Source organism: Boleophthalmus pectinirostris, unplaced genomic scaffold (genome assembly GCF_026225935.1).
Source record: "Boleophthalmus pectinirostris isolate CB_2022bp ecotype Guang Dong unplaced genomic scaffold, ASM2622593v1 HiC_scaffold_12, whole genome shotgun sequence".
Lineage (NCBI taxonomy): Eukaryota > Metazoa > Chordata > Actinopteri > Gobiiformes > Gobiidae > Boleophthalmus > Boleophthalmus pectinirostris.
Window position 1 is genome coordinate 729,521 of NW_026571018.1, and position 14,820 is coordinate 744,340.

Consider the following 14,820-nt stretch of genomic DNA (forward strand, 5'->3'; position numbering starts at 1 on the left):
CAATTAAGAAAATTTCATCGAATGCCCATCCCTAGCTCTGTCTTTACTGTATTGTCCAGTTACATTTTTTAAATTGGTGAAACACGTAGGGTTCGGTAGCATCGTGTTGTCATGTTGATACAAATGCAAAAATAATATGCTGCTCACTAGCTCTAGAGCTTGTTTTTTATTAAGTCGTTTTAGATAAATATTGTGATTTAAAATGTGCAAATTATAACAGAATGATGCACGGGTGTCATATATTATAACTGTAGAGCACGCACAAGCACAACAGGTCTGAAGGAGTGTCTGAAACATCTCTATTGCTGGACAAATGAACGTCCTCTTGTATTGTGGTATAATAATGTCATAATAATATTTGACTAAATCAGGACGCTCAGATAACACAGCGGTAACATTGCTGTAATATCTGGTCCACGTAACATATCTGAGTCCAGCTAAAGGAGCACTTGTTTATTGACTGCTCCTGTCCCAGCCGAGCGGAGCTTCACTGACGCTCGCATCATAAATCATGTTGTTAATGTGTTTTGGAGAGGGCTGCACCGGCGTTCTGACTGACCCACTTTCATGCCTCCTACATGCTTTTGGTGTCTCCTTCTGTCCTTCCCTTCGTCACAAATCACGTCTCCTACATCGACCAAAGAAGAGCCGATTCTGCCAACATGAACTGAAGACTTACTCTGACAACACTGAAATGTTTTATGCAAGTCATGTTCAATATTTAATTACAAGTCAATCGTCAATCATTCCAACCATTTTTCACCTAAGCCCATTCTGACTCTAAAGAGCTGACTTGGCTGGACCTACACCACATGAGCTGATCTGTGCTGCTAAACAAGTCTCTCTCACACATGAAATTACAGTCATAAGCTTTCTCACTTCAGCATTAACAGTTTTTCAGTTAGTCGCTCTCACCTTTTTGTTGAAAATCAAACACCTAAACAGGACCATGAACACTCGGACTGATCACAGGCTCCTGAAAATGTGCTCTTTAAATCCTTTTTGAGTTTTCAGATCTTAAACGTGTTGGAGAGTGTTTGATAGTGTTTGCATTGTTTCTGCCATAGACATACATGTAGAACATCTCCAACGTGATGTCATTACAAAGTATCAATTGGAGATGTGTTTGTTTTGACATATTTTTTGTTATTTCCAGTTTGTCTCTGTGGGATTTTGGCTCAAAAACTGTTCAGCTGTCATCTTAAAGGTTCACTGTGGCTGTTGTCTGGTGGAGGGTCGCCCCCTCTTGTCTAGAATAATCCACAGTGTGTTATCTATCTCCATGGACACAAGCAAGTGTAGACTAGTGACAGGTCAGATCAGTGTAGAGTAAGGGGGTGCATAAAGATCGAAATATCAGTATATTGTTATATATTGTTTGATGTGATGATACAGTATCGATATCGGGGGCTGCTGATACATCACCAAGAGTATTTATTGGTCTATTGTATTGGTATATTTGGTATATTTTACTAAATTATTTTGATACAGGCCTACAGTTTTGTTGTTTGTTTAGATCAGGGGTCTACAGCCTTTTTTTGTCCAGTGAGCTCCTTTACTAAACCAAAATGCCAGAGCTACCAATTTCAGCAAAGAAACTGAGTAAATCTAAGAGCCAGAGCCTTAGACGGGGGACAGTTAGATGCTGATCAAACATAAACCACTGTCCAATTATCTGTGCACCAAGTTAGACATCAAAATGATACATTTACAATGGTAATTCATCAAAACTTATTATCCACAATACATAGAATTCACAAATCCCTTGGTGAGTTACGTGGAAGGAGGTGGAGAGCTACAGGTAACTCCTGAGCTACAGGTTGGAGACTCCTGGTTTAGAGGAAGAAAACTCTTTTATGTGACACATTTGACATTTTCACTGTTTTGAGGATAAAATTGTTTGTGTTTCATATGAACCTGGCACAAGACATGGTTTAACAAAGACTTTTAGTATCACAGACATGATTTAGCCTTCATTTTTATTTAACCATTTTTATTGAATGGATTTGAAATATTTCATATTGAATCAAAAGTGCACTGTATCGAGGTGTGTATTGTACTGTGGCCTATGTATCGAGCCTACTCACAGTACACATTTATTTTTCTGAAGGTATGTTTGACCAATAAAATCATATGTTAAATAAATCTTTAAAAAAAGAGTTTGATGCTTCGAAATTTTCAAAACGTCAATAACAGAACAAGTTCATTGTAAACAGTTTGCACTGGTCCAAAGTTCTTCCTCTCTTACCTTGTGTATTCAGAGCATCCTCATGACTCACCATGAGTTTAGAAATACTTTTCACAACTCGCTGAGACCAGAACAGAGTTTTGCTGTCACTGTAAAGTAACAGCAACCAGCATGCTAACGTGCACTTTCTGTTTTTGGGGCTTTATAGTTACACACAGTCAGCACACAGTGGACTTATTTTGACCTCAAGAGATGTTTATACAATATATCTGTGCTGGGGCAAGACACATTTTGCTCAGATACATGAGGGAAAAAATCACAGGGCCTTTAATGCGTCGTAATTATGGAAATGTGTAGTGTGCATTTGACCCATCCCTCACAGCCTGTCAGGAGCGGTGGGCCTGGGTGCCATCGTCATGGTGAATTATGACGTGTGAACTGAATCTGGAGTTGATGAGTTTGAGTCTCGTGGCAGTTTATCCTCTACGATGGACTTTATGTCTCCAGTCTGCTGTTACTCTGCCTCATACGTTTAAGTGTGGTGACAGGAGAGGGGGAGGAGAGAGAGGAGAGTGGAGGAAGGAGAGAGGAAGAGAGGAAAGGCTGAGAGGAGAGAGGGAGGGACAGAGGAGAGAGAAGAGGGGAGGTAAAAGATCTGTAAGAAAATCTGGATAAGACATTCCTCCACTGTCCAGGACATAGACTGTATATATAAATGGGCAAAGCCTCGTTAATAAGAAGAAGTAAGCATGGGGGCGCTTCTGGTTCCATTGACTCCAGCTCCAGTTCACACTGTGTTGAAAAAGCGTCACCCCTCTCTCTGTAACTACTGCTATCAGAGTCTTCATTTTGGTCTTCAAATGTTCATATTAACCCGCTCTACATGATCCTGGTGTTTTTATTTGACTTTATCCGTAATGTGGAACTCGGCTCTAAATTCGCCCCCATAATTGCATCAATGAGCTTCATTTGACTGGAGCCACACTTCTTTATCCAGTCTGTGGTCCCAGAGCGAGCTCGCCATGCATTTTGATGAATTCAGTCTGCCCGTGTTTGACTCACAGGACGTCCACAGCTTCAACAAAGGTCAGATTTTGTAGGATTCTTCTCTGTTTTCACAACATGAAGAGACAGAGAGTAATGAAGAGAAAGAGAGGGGGAGTGAAGGAGGAGGGAGGGAGAAAAGAGGAGAGAGATAGAGAGGGTTGGTGTTCCTGTCGTGTTGTAGGAGATGTATGTGTCGTCATTGAGCTGGCAGAGCGATAGTGTCACAGCTCTGCTCTTTGCTGCTTCAGACTTTTAAAGAGAGAAATAGTCCGAGCTCTGAGGGGGAGAAAAACACACGGGTCACTGTTAAAATCCTGTACATTCTCTTAACGGAGCTGAATTACACAAAATGAACTCTTATGAGCTCGTCAGAATGTTGTTATCTCCTCAAAAACAGACCTGGAGTTGGGTTTTGTTTCATTTGCATGTTTGAGTAACCCTGCATTATTAGTCTGTCTTCTCTTACTAGGGGTGTAACAATATCCACATCTCTTGATACGATATTATCACGATATGCATTTCACAGTACGATATTTATTGCGATATTTTGGAGAGGCTGATATATTTGTAAATGGAACACTTTTTTGCTTTTAAAATACCTTGATAAGAGTTTGGTGTGAATTATTTCTGTCATAATCCCAAGAATTCAAGTAAAAACATATTTCTTCATCATGTTTGCACTGAAATGAATGATGGGAAATGTAGTTCCCGATGTTTATAAGCTGCTGCTACTTTAAAACCATGCCTTTAAAGGGACAGTTCGGAATTTTGGACATAGGTTTTCATTTCCTTGTGAGCCAGAGTGTTGGAGATGTGTGGAGACACTTTTTGAAATAATCCATCCCAGTCCTTGTATTTGGAGAAGTTGCTGGTGCTAGACTAGAGCATGTCAACGACCACTGTTAGCCTCTAAAAACAGTCATACCCACTCCACAAATCTATGATTACACCAGACTGTCCATGTGAATGTCTGTGTCAATAGAATCATTTTAGAAGTAAAACTTGTATCGCATGAGTCGTCGCATGTTGAGGAACTATTTTCTCAATAGCAGAGGAATTTTACTCTGCTCTAGTTAGTTATGATGATGTGAACGTGGCCATAACTAGAGCCCGACCGATATGGATTTTGTTGTGGCCGATATACTGATATAATGGAAGTTGGAGCTGCCGATAGCCGATATAATCGCTGATATATTTAGTGATGTAAAAATTCACTGTAAATCTTGAATTATTTTAAAAAAACTTAGGTTTGGCTCTGGTGGATTTTAAACTGGGTTTATTTAGGCAACATTTATTGTTATTCTGCCTCTTTACATGATATGTCATAGGACTAAAGCAGGTCTAAAGCAGGACTAAACCAGAACTGAACCAGGACTGAAAAAGGACTATACCAGGACTAAAACAAATCTAAACCATGTGTAAAACAGGACTAAACCAGAACTGAACCAGGACTGAGTGTCGGGACTCGGGCTCTATCTCTCTCCCTCTCTCTACCCCAAGATTAGTCCTAGTTTATTAATTTTATGCTGAATATATTTATGCATGTTTTTTTTTACTCTATGCACACGCATATTTTTGAAAGTTTAGTTTTTAGCCGCTGCCACTGTCAAACTCCCACGAGTCTGCACGCGACGTGAAGAGAAAAAAATGAGAGAAAGAGAAAACACGACTTCCAGTCCCAGTAAGGATCAGGCTCCCATCGTTCACTTCAAAGAGCCGGCTCTAAGAGCCGCTTCGTTCGCAACCGACCCATCACTACTAGCCTAGCTAGTAAAGAAACAATCGCTATTAGCGATTAGTAATTAATTATATGCGCAAATTTCATCATTCACACGTCTATTCACAGCTCATTTACATATCAATGCAGGTCCAGTAACAAATATACGGCCAATATAGTCACTTTACAATAGACCAATAGAAAACAGCCAACCAAAACTAGCTTCAGAGTCGACATATTTTCAATACTCAGCGCTCACACAGGCTCCTCCCACATCACAAGTCTGCACTAATAAATGTCCTTTTAATCCAGACTCAAACTGATTGTCTGTAAAAAGAAAATAATCTTAGTGTTGCACATGGATCTATGTCTGCGGGTGTAAACAAACGCACGTGACTCTGCGTGTGTGTTCATTGACAGTACGGACACACACACACACACACAAATGACTCCACAGATAAATACTGATGTGGAGCCACATATTAGGACAATCATCTGTCTGTAAATTGGATTAAATGAACAGAATGTAGAGAGTCTAAGATTTATAACAAGATATAACATGACCATGTGAAATATCGGCTCCTATCAGCAAACATATCAGCAAGCATATCGGCCGATAGCCAATATGCTTCTAGGTGCTCATATCGGCCAATAATATCAGCCAAACGATATATCGGTCGGGCTCTAGCCATAACTGGAACAGACTTTTTCATGTGCTCTATGTGTTGTTATCGCAATGGTGCCAGGGGATATCAGTCCGCCGCTGTTGAGCTTTCTATCAGGAAGTACAACTCACTGCTGCTGCTCACACATAAATCCTTCAAAAGCAAGGTTGGTTTTACTTCTAAAATTATTATATTATTCTGTTGACACAGACATTCACATGGACAGACTGGTGTAATCATAGTGTTTTTAGTGGCAGGATAACAGTGGCCATTGACATGCAAAAGCCTAGCACTAGCAACTTCTCCAAACATAAGGACTGGATGGATTACATCAGATGTTATTGTGAGACTTTTGACCATATGATATCACAATATTTTGGTTATCGTTACATCCCTACTTTTTACCTTTAGTTGAGTAGAGTTTGGCAATTCCAAGGCAGAAATTATCCAGGTGATTCTAGTGAAGGTGTGTGACGTTTAAAAACACATTTCTTCCTGTATTACCATGACATCACAAGGTGTTTTCAGTTTGAGAGAAGAATTCAGCCTAAATGTTCAGGTTTTGTGTGTTAAACAAAACACAACTCCAAGTGTGTTTGTGAAGAGGAAACATAATAACATAGATGTGAAAATTGTGCAATACGGGACCTTTAAAACATAAATCGCAAATCTCCACACAATCGCAGCTCTATTAGTTCCATTTTGTGTGAGTCAGGCGCAGACAGACCATAATTCCCTGTAATCCTTCAGTATTCATGGACTTGTCTGCTCCTCCTCTTCCTTTAGAGTCGCATGCAGTGTTCTAATCAGACTGTGCACATTTTGTCCTGTCTATTTATAACTGCTGCACACAGGGACACAGCACCAGGCTATACACACACACACACACACACACACACACAGACGCACACAGAGACAAACACACAGACGCACACAGAGACAAACACAGACACACACAGAGACACACACAGACGCACACAGAGACACACACAGAGACACACACAGACGCACACAGAGACACACACAGAGACAAACACACAGACGCACACAGAGACACACACAGAGACACACACAGACGCACACAGAGACAAACACACAGACGCACACAGAGACAAACACAGACACACACAGACAGACACACACAGAGACACACACAGACGCACACAGAGACACACACAGAGACAAACACACAGACACAGACACACACACAGAGACACACACAGACGGACACAGAGACACACACAGACGCACACAGAGACACACACAGAGACAAACACACAGACGCACACAGAGACACACACAGAGACACACACAGACGCACACAGAGACACACACAGAGACAAACACACAGATGCACACACAGACACACACACAGACACACACAGAGATACACACAGACGCACACAGAGACACACACAGAGACAAACACACAGATGCACACAGAGACACACACACAGACGCACACAGACACACACAGAGACAAACACACAGACGCACACACAGAGACACACACAGACGCACACAGAGACACACACAGAGACAAACACACAGATGCACACAGAGACACACACACAGACGCACACAGAGACAAACACAGACACACACAGAGACAAACACACAGAGACAGACGCACACAGAGACAAACACACAGACGCACACAGAGACACACACAGAGACAAACACACAGAGACAAACACAGACGCACACAGAGACAAACACACAGACGCACACACAGACACACACAGAGACAAACACACAGACGCACACAGAGACACACAGAGACAACACACACAGACGCACACAGAGACACACAGAGACAAACACACAGACGCACACAGAGACACACACAAAGACACACAGAGACGCACACAGAGACGCACACAGGTGCACACACAGACACACAGAGACAAGCAGACACACACAGACGCATACAGATGCACACAGAAACACGCACAGAGACAAGCAGACACAGACGCACACAGAGACACACACAGAGACACACACAGAGACAAGCAGACACAGACGCACACAGAGACACACACAGACACACACAGAGACACACACAGAGACAAGCAGACACAGACGCACACAGAGACACACACAGAGACACACACAGAGACAAGCAGACACAGACGCACACAGAGACACACAGACACACTCTCCTGAAATCACTGCAACTAACACATATTTGAAATGTTTGAGTGACTGACTGTCTTAAGTCCACTAGAGTGGACTTCACCTGTCCACACTCTGACACTACATTTGTACACAGTACAACCCCTCATCCCCCTGTCTCTCTCTCCCTCACATTTATATGTTAGTTAATGCTCTCTCTTTCAGGTGTGTAACCTGCAGTGGTAACCACATCTCTCTCTCTCTCTCTCATATGCATGCTAGTTAATGGTCTCTCTCTCTCTCTCTCTCTCTCTCTCTCTCTCTCTCTCTGTCTTGTGTTTCAGGTGCGTAACCTGTGTTACATGGTGACCCGGAGAGAGAGGATGAAGCACTCTCTGTGTGACCTTCAGGAGAAGATCTTTGACCTTCAGATTCAGCTGCTGGAGGAGGAGCTCACCTCAGGTACACACACTCTGCACTGTACACACACTCTGCACTGTACACACAAACTCACTGTACACACACTCTGCACTGTACACACACTGTACACACACTCGCACTGTACACACACTCTGCACTGTACACACACTCTGCACTGGACACACACTCTGCACTGGACACACACTCTGCACTGGACACACACTCTGCACTGGACACACAAACTCACTGTACACACACTCTGCAGTGTACACACAAACTCACTGTACACACACACTGCACTGTACACACAAACTCACTGCAGATGTATGAGACAAAAGAGAATCATTGAATTAAAACATAAAACATGCAACTACACATCAAGAATGTACACAAATAACAACCTACACCCACAGACAAATCCCAAAAATACATACACGAAGGATTATATCCCAGACTAAGGAAAATATTACACCTGTGACTATGTTAAGCCACGCACAAACCAGAAGAATGGAGCGAGAGAGGGAGGGAGGGATAGAGAGAGTGAAGTAGTGAGAAGGAGAGGGAGGGGGAAGAAGGGAAGAAGGAAAAGAGGGAGGGAAGTGGGGAGCAGTAGAGAGAACAGGAGGGCAGGAGAGAGTGAAGACGAGGGTGTATGTGGTGTGATGTGTGGGTCAGATGTGTGTTGGTAAAACATGGACAGATAAAGTTGCTGTCAGGTTGTAATCCGGAGCTTTCCGTGCATAAGCCAATAACAGCCCTGTCCCTGTGTGCAGCTCTCACAGTCTGACACATGAAAGTGAATTTTAAAAAGTGCAAATAGGATTTAAAAATACTACTTTAATATCAGTGTAACAGTCCATTTTGAAGCCTTGCACCTGATTTTCCCCCATGTGTCTGAGGAAAATGTGTCCTGGCCCATACAGATAGAATGTATCAGCAGCTCTTGAGTTCAAAATAAATCTGCTGTGTGATGCATCTAATTATAAAACATTTTACTGTCCGAGAACTGGGAAGTGCACATTAGTGTGCTAGTTGTTGTTAACATCACCGTGATGCAAAACTCTGCTCTTTCAGTTCCAGTGCTGTGCTGTGATCAGTTTAGTGCTTTTGTGAGTCAAACATAACAGAGGAAAGGTTTAAGGGCACTTTCACTTCGCTGGTTTGGTTTTTTGGTCTGCACCAGGCAATAAAATAGTTGTTCTGTAGCATCGAGACTCCAGTGTGGTCCTTTCACATTGGGCTGGGCAATATGGAGCAAAAAAATATATCTTGATATATTTTTCTATATCTCGATATACGATATCTCGATATGTGTAGGAAAAATAACCCCCATAACTCCTGCAAAAACAAATCTGCCAACTTCCACAAGGTCCTTTTTTATCGAAGTGCAAGAGGTGGACAGTTCATGTAGGAACAAAGAGCTTCTGCCACATTCACAATTACAAAAAAAATCCATGATTACATAAATAATAATATAACTGTAAAATAAAAGAAATAATACATGTTGCCTTCTTTTCAATCATAAATAAAACAACTCAGCTCAAACTCATCTTTGCATTAACTCTGTAACCATACAAGAACCATGAGCTCCTTGAGCAGAGGAAGTTCAGGAGGTTCCTTATTTTAACAGACCCATGTTCCTCAGCAGCATAAGGAGCTCTGAGGTTTCCCACAATCCACTGCAGATTAAAATCTTCTGCATAAATAAACTTTACATTACTAAACTTTACATCATGTAAAGCAACACGACTCTAGAGCCACATCAGCCCGTTTGACATTATCATGTGTTTAATGCAGCTTCACGTGTTTACGTTTTACAGAAACTAAACTTAAAAGCGCATGGTTAATTTGCCTAAACAGCGCATTCCTTGTGCTGCTCATGTGGTTCAGCTACTTTCGGACTAAAGGACACGACTTGGTGGAATATGAGGATGTGCTGCTGATGGTCTTGTCTGTGGAAGAATGTGAAATGGTAGAAAAGGTTCATGGTGCTAGAAGATTTTCACTGGCACCAACTTTCGGCGTTCACGGTGATAGTGAGGAGTGAATGAGACATAGTCTAGCAAAATCAGGGAGGCGGGGACGCGCACAGAGAAGGTAAACAAGCGAAGCGGCGAAACCAGAATTGAATATAAACATTATATCGATATATACGATATGTCAGGATCCATATCAAGTTTAAGATCGCCCAGCCCTACCAGTACTGGTCTGATTGTTGTATAGCCAAGGCTCGTGCACAGCAGGTTCCACTGATGCTGAGACTTTCCCGTGCTCCAGACGTCTCAGAAGTGAGGCCGAGATGCACCATCTCCACAGGGAACGGGCGGCACTGAAAATAAAAAGTGGGGACCTCATGTCACTCTGTCCCAGCCTTGCAAACCTCCAGACCACCAGCCACGGGGCAGGCGTCCAGACCCAACCCCGGGCCTCGTCACAACCCTTAACCTTGGCACAGGGACCCAATTTGGGACAGTGGAAATTGGAGGAGTCCGAGCGTGTCCTCCCATAATGCATTTGGAATAGTTAGTTTGGACCTACTGTCTCTGGTTTAGACCTGAGTTGGCATCTCACCAGAGGGACCAGAGTTTGGCATTGGGTGCGGAGTCAAGGACCAGGACCAGCTCTTTTTTGAGGTGTCGGTTCGTTTGATTTAGTCCAGATCCGAGTGCAACTGAAGCTTTCACACCAACCAAAACCAACCCAACTAAGAACTTCTGGATCCAGTGGAAGGACTGGTGCACCAACTGCTGTCACTGTGACAGAACCCAAAAAGGACTTCTGAAGTGACTTGAACTGGTGATCCTCTGGTTCTTTGGTGAATACTGAGCCCAACACCACTCCATAAAAATCATATGAGCCTCAAGTTGTGTTCACAAACCCTGCGTAAAACAAACCGTTTTTATGTTCCATATTTAAGCAGACTCATTATCTCTCTCCATCACTCTCTCCCTCATTCTCTCTCTTATTCCCTCTCTCTGTTTCTCTGTTTGATCCTAGGTTCTCCTCTCTTCCCTCCTCTCTTTCTCTATCTCCTCACTCTCTCTCCCCTCCTCTCTCTCCATCTCCTCCCTCCTCCATCTCTCTCTATCTTGTTTGTCACTCTCTCTGTGTCTTATCAAATATCTCTCCCCTCTCCATCTCTGCGTCTTTCGTTCCTGTTTTTTTCACTCTTTATCTTACTCCTCTCCTCTCTCTCTCTTTCCTGACTCAGCAGATCCTCCCTCTGCTTTCCCTCTCTCTCACTCTCTCCCCCTCCCTCTCTCTCTCCTTCTGTCTTTTCCCCTCTCTCCCTCTCTCTCTCACCCTCTTGCCCTCTCCCTCTCTCCTTCCTCCCCCTGTCTCTCTCGCTCTCTCTTCCTCCCTTTCCCTCTCCTTCTCTGTCCCTCTCTCTCCTTCTCTGTCTCTCTCTCTCTGGCTGCCTCTGTTTTCCTCGGTGCAGTTTATGTGAAAAATGGTCCTGTCTTTATAATGATGTGTCGAGTCCATAACCTCCTATCCATCTCCTCAGCTCTCCTCTCCCTCCTCCTCCTCTCACTCTCTCTCCCTCCTCCTCTCACTCTATCCCTCACTTCTCTGCTCTCCTCTTCCTCCTCCTCCTCCCCCTCCTCGTCATCGTCCTCCTCCTCTTCTTCTCTCCCTCTCTCCTCTGCTCTCCTCTGCTCTCCTCTCCCTCCTCCTCTCTCTTTCTCTCCCTCTTCCTCTCTCTTTCTCACCCTCCTCCCCTCTCTCTCTCCCTCCTCCTCCACTCTCTTTCTCTCCCTCCTCCTCTCTCTTTCTCTCCCTCCTCCTCTCTCTTTCTCACCCTCCTCCCCTCTCTCTTTCTCACCCTCCTCCCCTCTCTCTCTCCCTCCTCCTCCACTCTCTTTCTCTCCCTCCTCCTCTCTCTTTCTCTCCCTCCTCTCTCTCTCTCTCTCTCCCCCTCCCTCCTCGTCTCTGGTTATTAGACATTTCTTCACACTCATTCTCAGGTTTGACTCGACAGCAGCAGTGCTTCTTCCTTTTGACTTCAGATTGGGTTGATTGACAGGTGGGTTAGCCAATCAGAGAAAAAGCATTGTCCTTGCAGATCTGGACATACTCCTGAGGAAAGAAGGACAAATGTGAGAAACCTGTGGATTTGTGCAGAAACAACGAGTGAACATCTCAATTCTGTTCACGTGAGGGAGAGAAATGCCCGACTTTTACCGACTTCAAAACGTCAAAGACACGACAAATTCTCTTTTCAACTTTCACAACTTCCCCCATCACAATGGAGTTTTACAACAACTAGCATGCTAACACACACTTCCTGAGGACAAATACTTCCTCCAGGGCCTTTACATTCCCCAAACCTCTCTTTCTCTTCCCTCTTTCCCTCCTCTCTCTCTTGTCCTGTCTCCCTCTCTCTTCCCTCTCTCACCTGTCTCCCTCTCTCTCTCTCTTCTCCCTCCTCCCCCCTTTCTCTCTCCCTCCTCTCTTCCTCTCTTTTCTCTCTTTCTCTCCCTCTCTCGCCATCATCTTTCCTCTCTCCTCCACTCTTCTCCCTCTCTCTCCCTCAGTCGCTTCTCTTTCACCCCTTTCTCTCCTCACTCCTTCCTCATTCTCTTCTCTTTCCCTCCTCTCTTTCTCTCTTCACTCCTCCCTCCTTCTCCTCTCTCCTCGTCTCTCTTTCTCTCTCCCTCCTTTCTTCCTCTCTCTAATCTCTGTTCTTCTCTCTCCTCTCTCTTTCCCTCCTCTCCTCCTCTCTCTCCTGTCTCCCTCTGTATCTCTCCTCTCTTCCTTTCTCCTTCCTCTCTTCCTCTTCTCTCTCTCTCCTCTCTTTTCCTTTTTCCTCTCTCCTTCTCTCTCTCTCCTCTATCCCCTCTTCCTCTCCTCCTCTCTCCTTCTCTCTCTCTGTCTGTCAGATGGTGGGTTTGTCTTGTCATGGTTTACTGATTTCACTGTGAAGGTTCCTCACGACTGAACCAAAGCATTCGACCGCTCCCTCTCTCCTCCTCCTCTCCTCTCTCATTCTCTCTCCCCTCCTGTCCCTTTTCTTCTCTTCCTCCTCACCTGTCTCTCCTCTCCTCCTCTTCTCTCCTCTTCTCTTCCTCCTCTCCTCTCCTCGGAAAACCCTGAACGTGACCAGAAATGACAAGGACCAGCTCCAATTCACATGGAGAGGTTGAACAGGGAAAGTAGGGCACAAAACGACAACTGAGAAGGACACTAAACTCTACATTTTAAAACTCCAATATTATACAAACTCATCTTCATTATGTTATTGTTGTGTTTTGTTTTGTTTTAGTCACACTTGTTGAACACACAAACCTTCCCTCAAACACAATCTCTTCCACCTTAAAGAATCGTGTGGAGATTCTGTGCACAGAGAAGTGAGGGGACTGTTTGTCGGGATGGGCCCGAAGGTGCACCCACGTAGACTGTCGGGTGACCGGAGGCAAAAGGACCGCGCCGGGACCGGTGCTCCGCGCTACCTGGGGCCCAGTGCAACTGTCGCCTGATCACGCTTTGCGGACACTCTCTCACTCTCTCTCACTCTCTCTCACGCTCTCTCTCAAGTCCAAGATTAGTCCTGGTTTAGTCCTGGTTTAGTCCTGGTTTAGACCTGGTGTAGTCCTGGTTTAGACCTGGTGTAGTCCTGGTTTAGACCTGGTTTAGACCTGGTGTAGTCCTGGTTTAGACCTGGTGTAGTCCTGGTTTAGACCTGGTGTAGTCCTGGTTTAGACCTGGTTTAGACCTGGTGTAGTCCTGGTTTAGACCTGGTGTAGTCCTGGTTTAGACCTGGTGTAGTCCTGGTTTAGACCTGGTGTAGTCCTGGTTTGGACCTGGTGTAGTCCTGGTTTAGACCTGGTTTAGACCTGGTGTAGTCCTGGTTTAGACCTGGTGTAGTCCTGGTTTAGATCTGCTTTAGTCCTAGTTCCGCTACAGACGCAGTTTGCTGTTTTGGCTGGTTCGAGCTCTGTCCAGTCACGGGTCTGAATCCAGTGACGTCGTTCGCTTCTAGAAGACCCTGGTGACACCAACTCAGAATCTGATTGGTTGAAGAAATGGTTTCATGGACATTTCTTTTGTGTTGGAGGGCCTGCAGAATGGATTGTGAAGGCATCAGATTTCTTTGACTTTGACTCTGCCTGGCAACAAATGATGAGTGAAATGTGATTGGTCAAATACTTTAATATGAAAGTTTATGTGTGGAAGCAGCACAGGCATCAGAAAAACTCTGAAAGGAAGCGGACAGACCATTTGGAATTATTTAATAATAATATAATTAACATCAATTTGTTATTCAGAGATTTTTTTAGGCCAACAGAGAAGGACTTACAGGTCCTGATGGCCCAAGACTGATAAAATGTGTTGGGTGTATTTTATCCAGAATACAAGTTGAAAAGTTACAACATCAAGAATCACAATCACCAAATGAAACTGTACAATTTACACTTTCTTCAGTATGAATACGAATTCACAGACGCGACTCGATTGTCAAAAATCTGTCATTTATTGAACAGAAGAAATATTGATCAAGATGCTGAACTTTTGCACCGCATACAGACTGAACCAGAACTGAACCAGGACTAAACCAGGACTGAACCAGGACTATGATGGATAAAATACACACAATACATTTTCTGTACAACTGGACTCATTCGAGAGTTTACAAATATTTATTTTATGCTCAACTACAGACAAAT

General features: G+C 43.9%; 1 protein-coding gene across 1 annotated transcript in view; it reads left to right on the top strand.

Annotated features, from left to right (window-relative positions):
* LOC129407380 (E3 ubiquitin-protein ligase Jade-2-like) overlaps nt 1–14,820 on the top strand; it is a 75,382-nt gene that overhangs the window by 36,304 nt on the left and 24,258 nt on the right. Inside the window, exon 4 of the mRNA XM_055148177.1 lies at nt 8,077–8,194. Coding sequence (XP_055004152.1) covers nt 8,077–8,194 — 118 coding nt within the window. The remainder of the gene's footprint in view (nt 1–8,076; nt 8,195–14,820) is intronic.